The 20564-nt window shown below is 48.6% G+C and overlaps 1 protein-coding gene across 1 annotated transcript in view; it reads right to left on the bottom strand.

Moving 5' to 3' along the window:
* Positions 1–275: 275 nt before the first annotated feature.
* Hs3st4 (heparan sulfate-glucosamine 3-sulfotransferase 4) overlaps positions 276–20564 on the bottom strand; it is a gene marked incomplete at its 5' end in the record, with an annotated part of 436418 nt that continues 416129 nt past the window's right edge. Inside the window, one exon of the mRNA XM_012513458.2 lies at positions 276–2263. Coding sequence (XP_012368912.2) covers positions 1627–2263 — 637 coding nt within the window. The remainder of the gene's footprint in view (positions 2264–20564) is intronic.

The following is a 20564-nucleotide window of genomic DNA, read 5'->3' as shown; positions in this document are numbered from 1 at the left end:
GACAGGGTACAGTGCACTCTCTTCCCAGGAGACACTTTCTTTTGTGCTCTGGCAAGGTTCAGCCTCCCGTGCAGACAGCATTCTCCAAGTCTCTAAAACCTTGTGCCTTCTGGTCACCCCAGCAAGGATCCTCCCAGCAATCCAGAGTAGGGGTGATGGTGGAAACAATCAGTACAAACACACCACTGAAACCCATTAATCAGGTTGCATTAAGCTTTATAACAACACAGTTTTCATTTAGCGGGAGAAATGACAGTTTAATAACAGCGGAACAGATTTAACATCCCCCATTTGTACAAATTTCCGATTTGACTAGAACAATTCTTGGTTTTGGAGATATGTGGACAAGTGCTTTATGTCGAATGCTGTATTTTTAATTGAATCGAACTAATGGAAAGGGACACGTTATTTGGCAGCCCTTGATAGGGGTGTCTGAAGACAGCCCTTGACCTCTCCCACCCACCCCCAACTGAATCTGACAAATGGAATCAGCCCTCTTGCCATTGTCCCATTAGATACCATCGCTGAGAAGAGAAAATGAACCATGAGGTGACCCTGAACAGCCGTGGTAAGACAAACAGAGGGTGACGGCTTCTTCCCCACTGCTTCACTGGGGGCGAGTCACAACAGTAGACACACCAACTTATGGGGCTTTGCCTCTTTGGCGACTCTAGGGGACAGAGTCTATCTCAAAAGCATGCCTTGGGACCATGGTGCCTGGGGGAGTAGGTCTTTGGGAAAGGAACCCTCTCACCCAGAGGACTCAATTTCTTCTTTCTCCCTTCTATGTGGCCATTTATCTCCACCGATCTCAGAGCTCTGGACTCTGTTGTAATTGTCCCGCTCTTAGGACAGCCCTGTGGCCCTGATTCTGACAGATGCAGAGCTTCTCCTTAATTCTAGGTTACTCATGAAGTGTAAGCCCTTAGTGGGCTCTTCGGAAGACAGCTTCCAGGGGTGTTAGCTATCATTTCGGTGAGAAACATAGGTGCATGCCTCTGCCTCCATGGAGTGGGGAGGGAGGAAGTCAGAGGTCATGGGATGAGGCTAGAAATGCCATAGAAGGAGGACCTTGCTCCCTAGGAGTCCTGGAGCACTCAGTGAAAAGGGCATTTTGGAGTAAGCCAAAGCAGAAGTTTAGACATCAGGTGCCAGAGCCCGACAGAGGTGTAGAACCTAAGTTCCCCACTAACAAAGGAGATACTATAAAGTAGATCTTTTTATTTTCTTGGTACAGGGGATTGAACTCAGGACCTTATGTTGGTCAGGCAGGTGCTTATACCACTGCACTATCTCCCCCGCAGGTCTTTCTTTTTTGCCACTTAGACAAACATTCATGCACTCGCTGTCTCTGACACTGACAGGTATCTGCGCTGTCTTCACATTCCACTGACTAGTAGAATCAATGGTAGGTGCTGTGGCCATCTGGTCAACCAGAGACATCAAGCCTGGTTCCTCCCTGGGGATGCGGTGTGATCCATCCCTTTGCCCCAGCCAACCGCGTTGGAGACCATCCTGACTGCATAAAAGAGGAGACCCACTTGGCACTCCCAGACCCTGGGGGATTCAGGTCTTAGGTAAAGAACCTCCTTGGTATTCACTAGCCTTCCCACCACAGCTGTATCCTCATTTGTCACCCTCCTCCTGTTCCCACTGGAAATCTTGTCCCGTCATTTGGTAAAACATCATGTTGAAGGGTTTGTAGAATTTCCGGAGTCTGTGGATGACGTCAGGGTCGATGCGCGGGTGAGTCCGACCTTTGCTCTTGCCGAGGCACCGTGGAGCACTGCTGTCTTCCGGCTTTTTGAGGCAAGGGAATCCCTTGGTTTTATTGAAGTAGAAATGCTTCTCAGTCACGACGCGCTTGAGGCCTAGAAAATCCTGTACTTTGGCCATTTCCCCGGCAGGGTCCACTATGAGTCGCTCACCGCTGACAAAGAGGATCTGGGAGAGGGGAAAGTACTGGAGCCAGTTCTCCAAGTGCAGGGCGTAGATCCCAATCCGGATAGCGCTCCACGATGCGTCGATCAGCCCCAGAGTCCGGTTTTTGAAGGCCAGCACCTCAAAGGTGGGGATCTCAGGCTTCTTGGACAGCGTTTGTGTATAGTCAGAAATGGCCCTGGTCACCGGGTTCCTCACCACCACGATCAGCTTGATGTCCCTGGCCATGGAATGGATGCGCTTGGGAGCCTCATTGGTCACGAAGTAACTTGGGGTCTTCTCCATGGTGATCTGCCCATCCAGAGTCTTGGGCATCACATTTCTGGAAGAGGAAGTAAAAGGAGAGAAGATCATTACTCCTACCTAGCAATGCTTTCACATCTTCGCACAAAATGTGTGGTCTAAGAAACCCAAGGAAAGCCACAGAATAAAATTCATAAATGCTTAGGGTTTCATTTATCTGTGTGTTCTCACTAGAGTCATGACTAGGCAGGTAATTATCAGAAAAGGTGGCCTAAGGCTGCGCATTCTTTCTTGGGAACCTTATACCCTTCAGTTTAAGTCGCTTTTCTACCTCTTGTAATCGTGTTGAACCTGGATATGCCCTTCACTTCTCTGCACATTGGTTTTGTGAGCTCTAAATTGGAGATAAGGACAGCACTGACTTCACATTGTAGCGTAAGGATTAAGGGAGATCATGTTTGAAAGGCATTTAGTACCGAACGTGGCATGTGCAAGTGCTTAATAAATGAAGGATCTTATTATTGTCCTAGTGCCTTTCAGCAAATGTTGGAGCGCCACAAGACATTGAAGATTATCTCGTCTAGGGCTGGTGCACCATTACCTGCCTCCTGTTTTTGTATGATTCACAGTTAAGAAGGATTTGTAATCTTTAAATGTTGGAGAAAAGCATGACAATAATAACACAGACTGATCCATGAAAATCATATCAAATTTAAACTTTGATGTTCATGAAGAAATCCTCCCTGGGACACAGCCTCAGTTCCTTTACTTCTTGCCCATGGCTGCTTTTGCATTACAGCGACAGGGAGACTCTGGCCTGTGCAGCCTGATATATGTTCACGACTTGGCCAGTTAAGAGGATGTTTTCTGATCCCTGATTTAGCCCAAAGATACAGTGTGCGATATAATTATGAGGAGACAGAAGCCAGGGACAGAGAAAGGACTGACACCAGACAGGTCACACAACCTACAAATGCAGTCACATCACCAAGAAAACCTTATCATCCTCATTTGTAAAACCCTAACACTTAGCTCAAGTCTGGTTGAGAATACAGTGGCATGCAAAGTCACAGCACCTCACCTGGGGCTGGTTCTCTATGAGATTTGTGTCTGCCTTTGGTTGCAAGGCTGCCCAGCAAGCTGCAGGCGAGGTCCTGCTATGCTTTCAATTTAAAACTTCCCCCATAGTCTCCTGTGTTGCGGGGTTAGCCCAGTCTTTGTCACACTGGGAGGTGGTAGGACCTTCAAGAGGTAGTGCCTTGTGGTCAGAATTGAGGCCATGGAGGGCATTGGGGATCAGTCTCTTGCTTTCTGTTTTCTTTCTTCCATATCTGGCCATGAGGCGACCAGCCCTCCTGTACCAGTGACTGCACCATAATACCACTGTAGACCGAAAAGCAATGGAACTGATAACTGTGGACTGAGACCTTGGAAATGATGAGCCAGTAGAAACTTTCCTGATTAAGGTGATTACCACAGGTACTTCTTAAAGGAATAGAAAGCTGATGCACACAGACTTCATCCCAGAGCCCATGTCTCTTGGTTCCCTTAACAGCAGTGCTGTTTCAAGCCCAGTCTTCTGTCTGTGTTTGCCTTCAGAATGGCCCATCTTATCTGGGACACACTAAAGGGGCTGCACGCCATTGCCCCTCCCACCCCGATGCAGTGAGCCTCTCAGTGAAGAAACGAGGCTAAGATTCCTGTTACGTAGTCAGCTCGCTGCACACATAGGCAGACCCCATTCACTGACAATAAGTCTGTTCAGTACCTGTCGGTATAGGGGGCCATCTGCCAACAGGCTTGTCAGTAAGCCTAAGCCTATTCACTTCCACGCCTTGCACCGAAGAGGTACATTTAGGATTACACAAGACCTCTTTGTTACGATGACATGCTTTTAAATGTCTCACCTAATAAAACTTAATACAAACGAAGATCCCTTAGCTTCTCCTACCATAATTAAATTTATTTACTATCGCTTGTGTAGAGGAAGAATGAGTTTTCTTTTATCTCTAATTCACATGCTCTGTCAATAATTAATTGCTGCTGGGTTTTGAGCTTTCACAGCAAGCAGCAAGTACCTCTATTAAGCAAAAGGAATTTGTCTAGTAAGAAATCCAGAGAGCTAGACCTTGTTAGTGTGCAATGGTTCAGGAGTGGGGTGTTTTCAGACTGAAGCCACAGCCCTGGCCGTTAGTGGCCGTGCTTGTCGTGAATGACATCCTCTCCAAGGGATTTTGATCATCCTTGTGTTTGTGTGCTGGCTTGGTGCTCAACAGACTGAACTGCCTCAGCCAGGCAGGAGGGTTGAAGAAACACAGGCTGTGGGAAGCAGATCTCAGGGTTCTGGTTATAGCCAGTTATGGTCACCAGGCACACCTGTAATCTACACAATGTGGAAGGCAGAGATGAAGGATTTCCAGCGTAATCCCAGCCTGGGCAATTGAGTGTACTAGCAAGACCTGCTCAAATACTCATACTAATACTAACACTAATAAAAACAGAGCTAAGGATGTAGTTCAGTTCAAAGGCATTGAAAAAAAAATCTGATTACACATAGAACCTCGGTGAATCTACTTCTTTCATTTCTCAGCTAAGAGTTAAGGCTAAGAAGAGTCCATCTCATGCAGGATTGTAATGAAGATTAAATGTGATAATGCATATAAATTATTTTGAATAGCACCCAATTCGTGCCTGAATTGTTTTAAATATAAACCAGCTGTCTTCGAGAATCCTTAGTGAAGGACTAATAATTTCTTTTTTGTTTTGTTTTATTTTTTGTTTTTCACCAAATGGAAAGGCTGAACTAAAAGACTGGTGTAGAAAAATCAATTCTGATTCTGGCGTGTGGTATCAACAGTGTTTTCTGATGTAGAGGATGGTTATCAACCAGAAAAGTGCCAACGTATGCCTGACTACGGCTTCTATTATAGACTTTACTCCCTTGGTTTTCTTTTTAATCTTTTTTATTTTCTTATTTATTCAGTACAGGGTCTCACTGTGTAGCTCAGACCCAGAGTGATCCTCCTGTCTCAGCCTCCCCAGCACTGGGGTTGTAGGCGGACACCATCGTGCCATTTCAGGGGCCAGCACGGTATGCCTGGACATGGGACCAGCACAGCATGAGGTACTGGGGATGGAACCCGGGTCCTTGTGCTAGCCAGGCGGGCACTTAGATCACAGAGCTATCTCCTCAGCCCCTACTCCTTTATTTTATTATGGAAAGTCCTATATTATAAATGTTTTAAATATTCATGCAAAATAGATCACATGCAGATAGGTAATTTCACATGGTCTTTCCCAGGTTTTGGCCCCTGGGATATATATTTTTATGTGTTTATGCCTTCATTTTTGGCAATATTGGAAATTGAGCCTAAGGTCTTTGCCCTAAGCTATATCCCCAGCTTCTTTTTATGTTTTCATTATTTTATTTTATCTATTTATTTTTTAAGTATTTAGTACAGGGTCTACAGGGTCTCACTACACAGAATGGACTCATAGTGATCCTCCTGTTTTCAGCCTCCCAAGTGCTGGGATTACAGGTGTGTGCCACTGTGCCCAGTCTCATTTGCTGCCTTAGCCTCCCAGAGTGCTGGGGGTGCAGCCAGGCACCACTGCGGTGGGCTGTTGCCCTTTCTTCAGCACGGGAGCAGCTGGGTGGCTTTTCTTCCCATCCATTCTTTGTTCTTTGCTTCTTAGACATCAGTGTTCAGGTCCTCTGGAGCCCATTCTACTTCATCTCCCCTGCTGCAGCTCACTGCCAGCCTGTCAAGAGCTCACTGAATCCTAAATCTTTTAACTGCAGCCTCTGGAATGGAATGGTACCCAGCCTATGAGCCAGCAGCCACAAAAGCATGTGTGCCTAGCTTGGTGCTTCTTACGAGAAGAGGGGCAGGGGTACCGGAGAGAGCAGAGCAGAGACAGGAGCCCAAGGGGCTCAGGGCACCATGTTTCAGATGAGTGCAAAATCCTGTAACTTCAGAGTGTTCCCACAGCTGGAGCACTCAGGATTTAGCTAAAGCAAAAGTCAATCACCATGGTATGAATTACTCAGGTTACTGTGTCAGTAAGAATATTTCCAATAATTTCACAAAATCTATAAAGTACCAAAACCCCTTCTTAAAACTGCTCCATTCATCATCCGTTGATGCATTCATTGATTGCTTGATTGATTTGTTCATCGATTCCTTGATTCATTCAATAAACAACCACTTACCAACAATTTAATAGCTAACAAAGTAGCCATGGCCCCTTTCTCCACAGAGATACCACGTCACTACCACTTTTCATAGATGTAAAACTTTTTTATAGCACCCCATATTTAATTATTTTAACCAGCAGCGGAGCTATCATTATTATTCTGGTCATAGGAACCAGACTCAGCACCTAGAGAGACTTTCCAAGACCTCAATGAATGAATGTGCCTTTTTGCTTCTAAGTTGAATGGCGAAGCAAAAGAAAGTCATTGACAACACTAATGCCTAACACCAGTTCCTGGAAAATAGCAGATCAATAAATATCTGTTGAATAAATGGATGAGTGAATTATGAAGCATTAATCCCCTGTCCTTGTTCCATCCTGCAGTAAGGTTTTTGTGGTCTCCATCATCCTTTATTTCTCTTTTGTTTCCTCACTGCAGCCTCCTTCGAAGAAACTACCTCTACACCACCCTGGTCTCCTTCCTGGAGGATTGGAGGAGGAGTCTCCTGTGGCCCATGACCAAGCCTCGGGTCTGGGTTTTGCCTCATCCCTTCCACCTTCTCAGAAGGCTTTCACCCCATAAGTCTCCTCTCTTTCTAGTATTTCCTTATGTTCCTCTCAACAGAATCTGACATTTCAGTCCGCCCATGTTCTCACACTGCAGTGTGCTTGAGGAACAGGGAAGAGGCCAGGACTGCTGGAAGGGAGGAATTAAAGGCAAGGCAGCTTAGCAAGCAAGGTAGGGCACACAGGCAGAAAGTAGATCATGGAGAGCCTTGGTGGCTACAGGAAGGAGCTGGGATGTTAAGCCATGGATGAATACCGGACAGGACAGTGTGCATGATTTACATGGAAGTCTTGTTGCTGGCTGCTCTTCAGAGGGCAGAGAGGAATGCTACAAAATTAGAAGGAAGGAGCCTGCTAATAGACCACCCCAGGACCAAAGGGTAGGAATGGTGGCCTCTGGCTGTGGTTGCGGAGGACAAGGCCAGAAGGGCTCGCAGTGTGACCATACTTTACCCAAGGCCAGCAGTCCTTACTGATGAGTGGGATGAGTGTGTGTGAAAGAGCGATCACAGAAGAGACCCAGACTGTCCACCTGAACTAACAGGCACACGACAGGGGCATTCACGGGTAGGCAGAACACCGAGACACCAGCAGCTCTGGGGGGCGAGTCGCCAAGCCTGATTCGGGCTGATAGTGTGGGATATTACCTCCCCCAGGAGAGGTGCTGAGTGGCTCTGTGAGCTGGGGATCTGAAACCCCAGGGGAGGGCAAGGTCGGAGGTGCATACCTGTGCTGTGTGCTGAGACGCCACCTGGCAGGGAGCAGGAGAAGAGTATCTGCCTCTCTTTACCTTCGCTGGCGGAGGTCGTGAACTGCCGTTGTTTTCCTTGGGAGTTTTTCTTTGGGTTGCGGGGGTTAAAACATTGGTTTCCTAATCTATTTTGAAAGAGTTTCATTCACTCCTGTGGGTGTGTATGTGTATGCGTGTCTGCGCAGAGCTGGAGGCTGAACTGAAGGAGCTCCGAGCCGCACTCGTGCTAGGCAAATGCCCTGTCACTGCACTACACCCCAGCCCTCAGCACCTCACTTTACTCCCCAGATCCTTGAGAACTGCCTGCACCCCGGAGCTTACAACAGCCCCGGAGTGCGAGGAGGCTGGAGCTTGGGGTAGCGGGCCTCGCACACAGAGGGCCCTAACTTCATTTCCTAGCACTGCAATAAAAATAACAGTAAAATAAAATAGCATGAAAAGAATAATGTCATAACACATGATTAGTTCCCCTGCCCTGCCTCGCTAGCACAGTTCTCGAGGCTGCTGGTAATGTTTTATTCACCTCTGGATTCCCAGCGCCTGACATGGCATCTGGTGCAGCGTAGCTGGCGGAACCGCTCGTGGCTACTGGAGGATTTAATGAATGGCACACACAGGAGCGCACGGCCCCCGGAAGCGAAGGACTCGGGGCAGACAGGAGGACGGGGCTCCGCTCAGGCTTTCCGCGCACGGGGCTGCGTGTTTTGGAAAGAACACGCACTTTCGCGCGGGCCATATGGTGAGAAAGCACTGCAGCTGGGCTTGGAACAGCTCGTTAGCAGCATCGCGGGTGCTCAGCGCAGCCGTGACATCAGCGTCAACACAGACCTGCAGCGAGGGCCGCTCTGCAAGCTCACACAGCCCCAAATGTTTATGAGACGCTGTGCAGCTCCCACCCACAACCACCGGGCTGCGCTGCTGTGGGCACGAGACTGGGCACAGCCCCTGCCCAGGGAGGGCAGCGGCACTTGGGGGCTTCCTCGCAGCGCGGCGACAATGCCTTCGCCCATGCTGCTGCCAGGCGGACAGGCCAGACCAACTTCCTTCCGCCAGCAAGTTCAGAAGTCGGACCCTCCAGCCTGGCTGTTAAGAGCCCAGACCCCAGAGCTAGGTCTACCTGGTTTGTGACCATTCAGTAGCTGTAAGCCAGTGCGAGGTACTTAACCTAGTACAGACGGTCACCTATCAATGGTGATGCCGCTTAGCATGTGCCAGTTCTACGGTGATGCGGAAATGACGCACCTACAACAGAAGGCAGGCTTTCAATTTCCAATTTGGGGCTTTTTAGCTAGTGGTAAGTGAGCGGCAATTCTCTCTCTCTGTGTCTCTCTCTGTCTCTTCTCTCTTTCTCTCCCCCTCCCTCCCTCTGCCCCTCTCCCTGCCTGCCTCTCTTTCCCTCCTTCTCCTTCCCTCCTCTCCCTCCTTCCTTTCCCCTTTCCCTCCCCCAACTCTCTCCCTCCCTCCCTCTTTCCCTCTGTCCTTCCTTTTCTTGCTTTCATCTCTCCCTCCCCTCTCCCTCTCCTCTCCTCTCCTTCTTCTCCTCTCTCTGTCTCTCTCTGTCTCTGTCTCTGTCGTCTCTCTCTCCCTTTCCCCCCTCCTCCCGTCCCCTCTCAAACTTCTGGACTAAAGTGATCCCCTGTCACAGCTTCTTAAGTGTCTGGACCTGAAGCCACTCACCACCCCCACCCACCTACGATCGTCTCTCAGTGCTGGGCAGCAGCCAGCAAGCAATCATGACAGGACCTAATCAATACTCCACAGCACACGGAGCTGCTGAATGATAGTGCTCAGTATCTTCAGCGAATTAAATGCGTTTCCAAACCCTGAGATTTCCAATTTCCAGTGGAACGTAACTGCAACTTAAGTTGGGAATCCCAACGCTGTTCCGACATCACTGGGAATACAACTCAGAAGTCGAGGCGCACCTGTGGTGTGCCGGCTTCGTGCAAATGACGATGCCTCTCACGGGGATTCTGCGAGTCCTCCTATTGAGAGAGTGCCTCGCTTGTGACAGATTCTCAACTTGGTAGGTGCCAAGGATCAACACAACTCTTTTAAGAAAGTACCATTGTTATCTCCATTTTCCAGATCAGGAAACTCGAGCCCAGTAAGACTGATTAGTTTGCCCCCAACCGGAAGAGGTGCAGTCAGTGTTCGACCCTGGCTCAGCCTTATCCTGAAGCCCAGGCTTTTGGTTGGTGCCTGAAATACTGAACCAAAATGCAGACCCTCAGCCAGGGCACATGCCTGGCCCAAGGTCATGCCACTTGTAGGTGGCAATGTCACCAACTAAAAGGAAACTCATTCTGTGAAGGTGTTTCTCACCCATTGACCACTGGGAGCTGCAGAACTCTGGGCAGCATCCCCAGAAATTCCTGCCAGACCCGGCTACATCGTTCAAGTTGTAATCGCTGTCTCTGGAGCCTCCTCAAGGGAAGCCAATGGACATGATCAGCAGCACCAAGGGAGCAAGGAATCAGTGATGTGAGATGTAAGTGTCCATTCTCGCCAGAAGGGCCAGCACTGGAGCTTGGGCTTGCTGGAATTAGAGGGATCCAGGCTCCTCACATGGTCCCAGAGGCATTATCCAGTGGAATAAATGGTGCATAAATTAGCAATATTTTCTGAGCCCTGCTGATGAACTGTAACTCAGGAGAAGAGAGGGACCGCAAGGGCAGGAGGTGGGGCCTTTCCTCACTGAGCAGACTCCCTGAGAAATTATGCTGAGCGCCTGCCACTTGCCACACGTGAGCAGACAACTTCGTGTGGTGCACTGGCTAAAACTTATGGCTCCTGTGTCTCACTCAGCCCTCTATCGAGATGTTCCAGAGCAAAGGCAGCCCGCTCAAGCCCTGACAGTCAAGACGCTGTGTCGGCTTGAGGAGTCTAGAAGCTAAGCTGAGTAATTCAGCTTAACGCTACATCCCAGCGTGAAAAGGAAGGGCCCTTCCCTTGTAGGGAGCTGTTCATTGTGTCACCTTGAGAAGTTTAAGAGCTTAACTGAATGACTCAGGAGGAAGCCAGGGTCCTTGCCTTGGAAACTTCCTTAGCTTGTGGAAGAGGAGGGCAGGAGATGGGGTAGCTATGGATGGATCGGCAATACACAACATAGGGGAAGAGAAAAGGCTTTCTCCCCCCTTTTGCTCTTGCTGCTTTGCTGTTTTGTGCAGCCATGAGCTGCTGCCCTCTGCCACGTGCCGCTCTGCCTTGGAGCCAGCCGACTATGGACCGCAAACCTCCACAAACTGTGAGCTAAATGAACCTTTCCTTCCTTCATTTTGGGTGTTAGGTATTTTGTCTCAGCAATGAGAAAAATGTAACCAAGACATCCAGTTACCTCGGGAAACTCACTGTATTTTTCAAACCCAACCTTATGAATCTGTACTTCTTTCTTAAAAATATCTTTTATTTATTCATGTTTTCAGTACAGGATCTCACTATGCAATTCAGACTACTAGTGATCCTCCTGTCTCAGCCTTCCCAGTGCTGGGATTATAGTTGTGCATCGCCACGTCATTTCAGTGGCTGGCACAGTGCCCAGAGTTTTGGGGCCAGCATGGTATGCAGTACCGTGCCAGGTCCTTGTGCTTTCCAGCTGGGTGCTTAGACCACCAAGCTATCTCCCAAGCCTGAAGCCTCACTTCTTAAAGCCAGAAAAATCAAACCATTTGAAAGCTGCATTTCTGTATAGACACACAAGAAAAGCCAGCCCTATGGCCACACGGCTATTAGCCAAATGGAAGCTGAGGAAGGAGGAATGCTGAATTATAATTCCGACTTAATAACGAACTTGCTGAATGAATGTAGGACAGGGATGTTGCCTCCCTGGGTTTCAATTTCCTGCACAATGAAAGGGCTAGGGTAATAGTTATTCGCTCATTAATCCCACTGAATATTTATTGGGGCTTATTATGCACCAGATGTTAGGTATGTGTTAGTGCTAAGTTGTGTATGGTCTCTGCCCTTCAGCCGCCAAGAAGTACTTGGAAAAGAAGGCAGGAATACAGCACTTCATACAGCGGCCTGTGGTCCAGACGGGGCATCTCTGTCGTGGACAGAAGTCGCTTTGCAAATAGAATTGTGTCTGCTCCATCCTAGCTGCACAGCCAAACACTTACAAGTGCATGTGTGTGTGTGTGTGTCGGGGGGTGATCAGAAAGGCAGGGGACAGAGGAAGGGAAAGCAGGAATGCGGGGACAAGCCGAGCATGAAGAAGAGAAAGGCATCACATGTGATGCTGCCTGCTTGTAATACCCCCACGCTGGGAGCCTGAGGACGGAGGATGATAAGTTCTCGCACAGCCCAGGCAACTTGGTGACTTTTTAAATAAACACTTGAAAAGAGCTGCGGAAGTCACTGGGTGCAAAGGCCCTGCTTCAATCCCCAATATTGCACAGAGGAGGAGAAGGGGCAGAGAGGAGAAAACAAAGCCAAAAGGAAGAAAAACTGAGAAGAGATGTGAGTAGAAAAGCCAGGAAGATGGAAGGCAGGTGGAGAGGGCTGAGGAGGAGGAGGAGGGCAGGAAAGGTGCAAATCCACCAAGAGGAACAACGAAGGCCACCCAGGCTGACTGGCGCAGGGCCACACTGTGGAGGAACAAGCAAGCCCAGGCATCTCAGGCGGTTCCGTTGACTTTAGGCTTGTGTCAAGTAAGGCCAAAGACTTTCAATTAGCTTCATGATAATCGTCATCACCAACATCCCTGAGGTGGTCAGGGGTTAAGCCAATTGGAGCAGGCTGAGCGTAGATAGTAGCGCTGGGGATGTAGCTCAGTGGCTCAGCCCCCTGCCTGCATGGCAAGTATGGCGAGCCGAGTTCGATTCCCAGAAACACACACACACACACACACACACACACACACACACACACACACAGAAGATACTTAATCCTCATTCTCCATGGTGTTAATTAATAAATTGAGGCACAGAGAGATTGAGTGTCTTTCTTAGGCTCACACAGCTTGGCCGTTGAAATGCAGAGCCCTGCAAAGTTATGCATGACCACATTATTTGCTGTGACACTGGAAACGGAGGTGTGAAGTTCAGCCACTCTCAGAAGAGGGGATCAGACAGCACCTTCACGGAGAAATGAGGGTCCGGTCAGCAGTTTTGACTGGTAGAGGATCTTGGCAACAGCAGAAGCCTTGACATCTGGCCACTCAGCTGCAGTTGGCATCAGGGAGGGCAGTATTTAGGAACTGGCTTGGTGGTTCCATTTGCCAGGCTTCAGGGCCTTAAGGGTAGGTCAGGGGATTCAGAAAGGAGAGAATGTGGCTAGACAGCATACTAACAATTATGGATGCTGTTTACCTGTTAATAATTATTCTGGTCTTGCTTTTGCTCCAGAGACTCTTCTGGAAGAAAGGGCAAGGGAATGTATTAAGCACCCCTACCTGGCCTCCGTCCCTCCACACAACCACATAGCACCATCAACCAGCAAAGATACCCATTCTTTGTTTCTTACATCTAAGAGTGCGTGTTACAATTGTCTTGGCTTAGCCTAGGGTGTCATGAACAGCACTGTCAATACTTAGGACAGGGGACTCTTGGTTATGGGGACTGCCCTACATGCTGCACATTGAATAGGATCCCTCATCTCTACCCTTCAGTTGCCGGTAGCACCCTACAATCATGGGAACCACAAGGATGTATGGATAGTCCAAGAAGTCCCACAGGAGTCCAGATTACCACCAGGGGAGAACCACTGGTTTAACAAAACCACCTGGATTTGGGGTGGGTCCTACCTTTGTGGGACTTGGGACCAGCTTCCTAACCTCTCTGTGCCCAATCAGATTTCCTCATCTATGAAGTAAAATCATAATAAGTTGTTTTAAAAACTGAATAATTTCAAATGTGTGCTGCTGATTCAGTCTGTGTTGTAGTACTATAAGGAAATATCAGAGGCTTGGAAACTTATAAAGAAAAGAAGTTTATTTTGGCTCCTATTCTGGAGACTGCATCTGGTAGTGCCTTTCCTGCTGTCAGAATTCTGATGTGGTGCAGGACAGACCTCTGTCTGTCTGTCTGTCTGTCTGTCTGTCTGTCTGTCTGTCTGTCTATCTATCTGTCTGTCTGTCTCTCTCTCTCTGTCTCTGTCTTTCTCTCTGTCTTCGTCTCTGTCTCTCTCTCTTTGTCACTCTCTGTCTCCATCTCTGTCTCTCTCTCTCTGTGCCTCTGTTTCCATCCCTGTCTCTGTGTTTGTCTCTGTCTGTCTGTCTGTCTATCTCTCTCTGTCTTTCTCTCTGTCTCACTGTCTCTCTCTCTGTGCCTCTGTCTCTCTGTCTCTCTCTGTCTCTCTCTGTCTCTCTCTCTCTCTCTCTCTCTCTCTCTCTCTCTCTCTCACTTGCTCACTCTCCTTTTGAAAACACTGCTGAACTAAACATGGAGGACCCACCCTGATGGTTCTCATCTCTCATCCTAATACCTTCCAAAGGACTCACCTCTAAACACCACAGTCTGATTAATTTCTACTTTTGTAATACCTCACACTGCAGATTAAATCCCAGCACATGACCCCTTGGGAGACACACACACACACACACCACACCCACAACTCAGCATCCACCTTTATTGCCTGGCACACAACAGACACTACATAAGTGTTAGCTGTCTTTGCCATCGCAAGCGCTGCTACAGTGCTGAGTAGTTAATTCTTAGCCATCGAGAGACTGTTTCCAGTTTTACAATGGCAACTACTGGAATGGGACTTGATGAATGTGGTGTCCTAGGTATGAGAGTGCTTGCTGGGTGTGTGGGCTGTGAAGATCTCTGCCCACGGAGCTACCATAGAGCATGAAGATCCACCTGGCTTCGAGGGCCGTAACGTGGACTGACAGTCACGTACTCGTGCTCAGGAGCCAGGACATGCGCTGCTTGCGCCAGGCAGGTGGTGCCAAATGATGAGGACAGCAGGAACCGGGGATGCCTGTGGTGCCACAGACCATACTCATGGCCCGGCTGGGTGGCAACTGGAAGTCACTCTGGAGACAGAACATAATGTGAAGACGGGTGTGGATTCTCTTTGTGTTTTCCCTGATGATTCTGCTAAAGCCAAAGGGCTCAAGATAAAGTTGTAGAGATAATCATCATAAATGATTAAGGTAAGTACAGGGTACCAGTAGAACCAGCCACTGGAAAGGGCAAGAGAGAGGGAAAATGAGAACATATCCTGCTTTGAAAAAAAATATGCACAGGGCTGGCCAGAAGGCTCAGGGGACTAAAGCGCTTGCTTAGGCAGATGCAGGGACCACAGTTCGATCCCTGACCTTCTGTGCCAGCCCCACCCCAGGGCATGCTGAGAAGGTGATTCAGACTGGGATTAATGGTGCACACCTGTTATCCCAGAGCCTGGGAGACTGAAAACAGGAGGATCACTACAAGTCCAGTCTGTGAGTGAGACCCTGTAGATTCTGCACTAAATACATAAAATAAAATAAAATGAAAAAAGAAGAACTCTGGAGCCAGGGAGATAGCTCAGTAGAATAAGCGCTTCCCTGGCAAGCGCAAGGGCCTGAGCTCAATCCCTGGTTCCACCAAAAAAAGAAAAGAAAAGAAAAGAAAAATTCATGCACAGTTATCTCCTCTAAGGGCAACCAGTTGTTTGGAGCCATTTCTAGATGAACTTAAGCAATCTGTGAGGCAACTTCACGTTGGTTTGTGGCCTAAGACCTGCTAGAAGACAAGCAATAAAGGAAAGTGAGAAGCGCTCTTTCCAGGCCTTCTGTATCCATCTCTACAGCAAGGGGGCCCTCAGCTTCTCAAGGCAGGTCTTGCTCTTCCGAAGAAGGATAACAGGCCCTTCCCAGTTTCTCCTCAACTCTCATGGCTGCCTTAGCCTTACCACAGTCAGGAGCTGATCACACATAACATTAAAGCTCTACCTCTAATTCTCGATCAAACCCCAGAGAGAAAATGCCCTCGTGGGCTCAGGGCTTGCAGTAGCTTGGACTGAGTTCAGAGGAAGGCTCTTGTTGCCATGAGTCTGTGTGACCAACCCCAGGTGGTACAGCCACACCAAGTAACCACGGAGGATCAAAGCTGTCGCTCCTGTCTCTTAACAGATCTCCATATTGATCTCTGGTTCTATGGGACCTATGTTTGGGGACCGGTGTCACTTTCCCATGCAATTTTTGATTTCTTAACATTTTTAATTTTATGCTTCAGGGCTGTACCCAGTAGAGCTTTGTGGCACAGAGTACCAGTGACCTGCTGCTGCTGTAAGCGAAAGGCAGCACACACGCAGTGGGTGGAAACAGGTGGGTCTGTTGACTGAGTGAGCACAGCCGCCTTGGCCCAACTCTGCATGCTCCTGGTGCATGCCCCCTGCTAAGTGCCCTGACTTACACAGTGAAGGTGGCACACACAGGTCACCCGGCTGAGGAACAGGCACACAACTTGATCTTAGAAGAGCGAATGGCTTCAGTTGGCACACACACCCCTGAACGGCTACAAGTCCCTTCCTCCTCCAGAGCCTGAGCATTGGACAAGCCTCCCCGGGTGGAGCAGCGGGTACGAGGGCCCTGGCAGCACGCTGCATGCACTGTGGGCGTTGCTTGCTTTCCTGTCATCGCTGCCCTTTCCCCATGCGATCACATGCAGAATGCCAACAGACCACCCCACGACAGAAGCTGGCTTGCCCACAGCATTTGACTTCCAAAGCATGTATGGACAGAAGACAACTCTGCATTCAACAATCTTCTAAAATACATTTGTGTTGCAGTCATCGTTGGATCTATATTTTAAAGGCTGCCCTCTTTCTCTCTCCCCCTCTTCTTCTGTGTTTGTATGGGAGTTTATACTGATTTTATTTATACTCAATGTTGGCTATCGAGAGGGAGTTAGAAATCCTTTGAAACAATTCTCAAGCCCACATATGGAAGAGCAAGAATATCAAACCTAAATCATCACCAGCCTACACTTCAGCTTCCACCAGATCCCCGTGTTAATAACTCTTCCTTCACCACTTGTTTTCTGTGATTAAACTGTCCTTCTACAGTAGTTTTAAGACAAGACGCCCCTTCTTTTGTTTTAGTCTTTTGGTTTATTTATTATTTAGTACTGGGTCTCACTACACAGCTCAGACTCATAGCAATCCTCCTGTCTCAGCCTCCTCGGTGCTGGGATTACAGGCGTGAGCCATCATGCCTGGTTTCCAAGGCTGACACAGCATACAGTACTGCGGATCGAACCAAGGTCTTTGTGCTTGCGAGGCAGGCACTTAGACCGCTGAGCTATCTCCCCAGCCCAACCCCTTCAATTTTGAGAGAACAAAGTTAAGGAGCATTTCCTCTGAGTACAGATCTCACCCAGAATGTCTTTCTGTGGTCACAGAGAGGCCCTCTTCAGACCATCACACACCACTCTCCATTAGTGATCTTATTGTGCTTTCTGTCTTTGGCACCAGTGCCTCCAAGGGCAGGTGTCCAACATAACTGATGGCTATAGAAGCACCACGGTACAACCGGCAGTGACAGGAGAGGGCTCCTCTCGGGCAGCCTGTGATCTGCATTTCTCCACCCTCACACTTCACTCCCAACCTGGCATCAACCCACTGCTGCTTCAGGGGTGCCTCAATCCCTCCTTTCTTCTTACCTGCATGCTTCCGGGGATCTAGGCCCTGGATCACCTGCTGTGCATCTGTCACTCATAATGTCAAACTGTGGGGGAGCATCTCACCTCTTCACCTTGGGGTAATGTAAATACTGTTCTTTGTAAAGAAAATCATTACTCCAATGGGCATTTATTCAACTCTTGCCTTTCCTTGGGCGACTATTCACTTTGTGCCAACTGCCTTTCAAAATAGCACCATGGCTTCTTTTATTTATTATGATTATGTTAATTTACATACCTACAGAGTTAGTATGGTCACTGAACACACCTGCATGATGTGTAATAACTGAGCCAGGGTGGTTTCTACCTCCATCTGTGAAGTCTCTGCTGGTGGCCAGGCCAGAACATCCCTTGTGAGGATCTGGGGGGTGAGGGTTAGTGGTGGAGAGTTTGCCCAGCATGTGCAAGGCCTTGGGGCCAATCTCTAGTAAGAAGGAGGAGACAGAACAAAGGTAGAGGAGAAAGAGGAGCAGGAGAAGGGGAAGAAGACACTGAGAAAAAAGTAGAAGAGGAGAAGGAAGAGGCAGAGAGGGAGAAGGAAAAGGAGTGTGAGGAGGAGAAAGAAGCGGAGGAGAAAAGACAACAAACACAGTAACCACCTTCTACCTCCTCAGGTAAACGACTCTCAACCTGCACTTGACTGAGACCCTGGCTCTGCCATCCCCTGTTGAAATGACTTGGGAAAACCTACTTAACCATCTAACACCTCAATTTCTTTATCAAATAAATTGAGAATCACAACCAAGACCACAGTCAGAGTGCATTTTATGAGACTAGCGATGCACTTCTCAGGGCACCTGAAAGAAACGAACAGCTCAGTGCAAGCACTTACTCTTGTTTTTGTCACCTACAAAGCCAGTCCTTCCTGGTGCAGGCCCAGAGAACCCTGTCATGGGATCAGTGTTCAGAGTGGGGGCCTTCGGTGTTCACCTCGTGTATACCCTTAAGAGGAACTTGGAGTTCGCCAATTATCTGTATGGGCTTCTCCCGCGTGGTCTAAGGAACATGGTCATTGAGAAAGATCACGGGAAAGCACTTGATATTTTATTGGTCACAGTGTCACACCTGGCTGAGGAAGCTTGCAAACAAAGCAAGGCAGGAGAGAAGCAGCCTCTCCTGTGGGGCAAGGTGAATACCGCCTGGTAGAATATGTTCCATCTCCAGAGTTGGTTGCAACTGAGACCTAGCACTGCACGAACTCACTCTTCGCTGGGTGAACGTAGCCAGCAGGTCCCACTGCCACCGCCATTTGGCTAGGACAGCAGGCCAGCCTCCTCTGCAAGGTGCTCCGGCACGCACCTTCTGCTCTACTCTTGGGCTGTTCCTTTCAGAAAGTTGCATGCCTCAATCAAGAGTTCCACTTCAACAATGCAATGTGCAATCATAAATTAATTAGTGCATCCTACGGTGGCTGTATTTAGACCTAACGTTCACGGCTTGGGGTGCATGAAATGCTAAACAGATTTTCAAAGCAATCAATCTGATCATGTAACAGATGGAGAAATGACAGGAAGGGAGATCAGCGTGCACCTAGAGACGCACAGACACGCACCCGGGCTATGCTACTGAGAGCGATGGAGCATTGGATGCGCATGCAACCAAGCCTACAGAGTCTGCCTCTCTCTGTCTCTCTCCCTCCCTCTCCCTCCCTGTCCCTGTCTCTGTCTCTCTGTCTCTGTCTCTCTCGCTCTCTTTCTCTCTCTGTCTCTCTCTCTATTCTTTCTGTCTCTGTCACTCTCTCTGTTGCTCTGTCTCTGTCACTCTGTCTCTGTCACTTTGTCTCTTTCTCTCCTTCTCTCTGTCTCTTTGTCTCTCTGTCTCTGCCTCTCTGCCTCTGTCTCTCCCTCTCCTCTCTCTCCCTGTCTGTCCTTCTCTCTGTCTCTGCCTCTGTGTTTGTCTGTCTTCCTCCTTCTGTCTGTCTCTCCTTGCCTCTCTCCCTCTCTCTCTGAGTCTGTGTCTCTCTGTCGTGCACACACGCACGCACACGCACACGCACACACTCCCCTGCACTTCCCATGACCTTTACCTTCTCTTATTCTCGCAGCCTCGGTGCCTGCTCTGGCAGCACATATACTTACCCGCGGCCCAAACACGACCTCCTCAGAAAGCAATCATCCACTCCTGAAGTGAAGCCCCTTACCTGAAATCTCTCTCCTTCACATTAGCCTTTCCTGTTTATTTCACAGGGCTTGCTGTTCTCTGAAATGATCTTGCTTCTGTGTCTATTTTCTTGGGTATCATTCTGTCCCCCCAAAATGGAGGCTTCAAAGAAGTCTAGTAACTTGGCTCCTTCATATGCGGATGTGCATGCCTGGCACTTTAAGTAGGGCCCGGCACCAAGTAGGTAAACGTTGGCTGAATGATGGGAAAAATAAAGGAAATAGGGAAGAGGAGAACAGCCGTTAGAAAGCAAAGAGAGAAAAAAGGGAAAGGAAGAGGGAAAGAGTTGTGGCGCAGAATTCTACCTAGCACGCCTGTGGACAGCACACTGTGTAGACCCCCACCTGCAGTATCAAGCTGGGTCACCCACCCTCACCCCTGCTCAGGAAAAGCCCCCCTCCACTCCACTGCCTGATCCAAACCCCAGAAGTTCTTCCTTCCCTCAGTCACCCTGCAGCATACCCAGTAAGTCACAGCTGCTAAGTCCGTCTGTTGCTTCTACTACAGAAACACCTTCTAAATTTAGCTCCTCCTTTTATCACTCCGTCACTCCTCTGCCACCTCTACAGGCCACAGCACTGTCATCTTCGTTTTCTAAAAACTCTAAGTTCCTTTCTTTTTGGAGAGCTGGCATTGCTTCTTTCCTTATGATAGAATAGTCTTCCTCCAGATCTGTGCATGGCTGGGAATCTCTTCACCACTCAGGTCCCCCATAAATGTTTGGACCTGCTTGTCCTATATGGAAGCACTACTCACACGTGATTAATCCAATTTAAATAAAGCACACCCAAAGATTAATTCATCCACCGTCCCAGCCATAGCTCAAGAGTCCCATAGCTGCCAACAGCTAATGGTCCTAGACCGGGGTACAGACACAGTGTTACTGCCGAGGGTCCCACTAGATGACTCTAGCAGCTGTCTGAACTTTGGAAGCACCTACGCACCAACTAAGGGTCATCTATAAGCCAGGGTTTCTCTGATCGTTCTGCCCAAACAACACCTGCCCTAAGTCACCCTTTGTCTTTTGTTTCATCATCAAAATTTGTGACATTGGTCAGGAGCTGGAATTATTTATCCACTTTACTAATTTGTTCACA

The sequence above is a fragment of the Octodon degus genome, unplaced genomic scaffold, assembly GCF_000260255.1.
Source record: "Octodon degus isolate 3935 unplaced genomic scaffold, OctDeg1.0 scaffold00001, whole genome shotgun sequence".
NCBI classification, from domain to species: domain Eukaryota; kingdom Metazoa; phylum Chordata; class Mammalia; order Rodentia; family Octodontidae; genus Octodon; species Octodon degus.
Note: the sequence above shows the minus strand (reverse complement) of the source record. Positions and strands in the feature narration are given on the sequence as shown.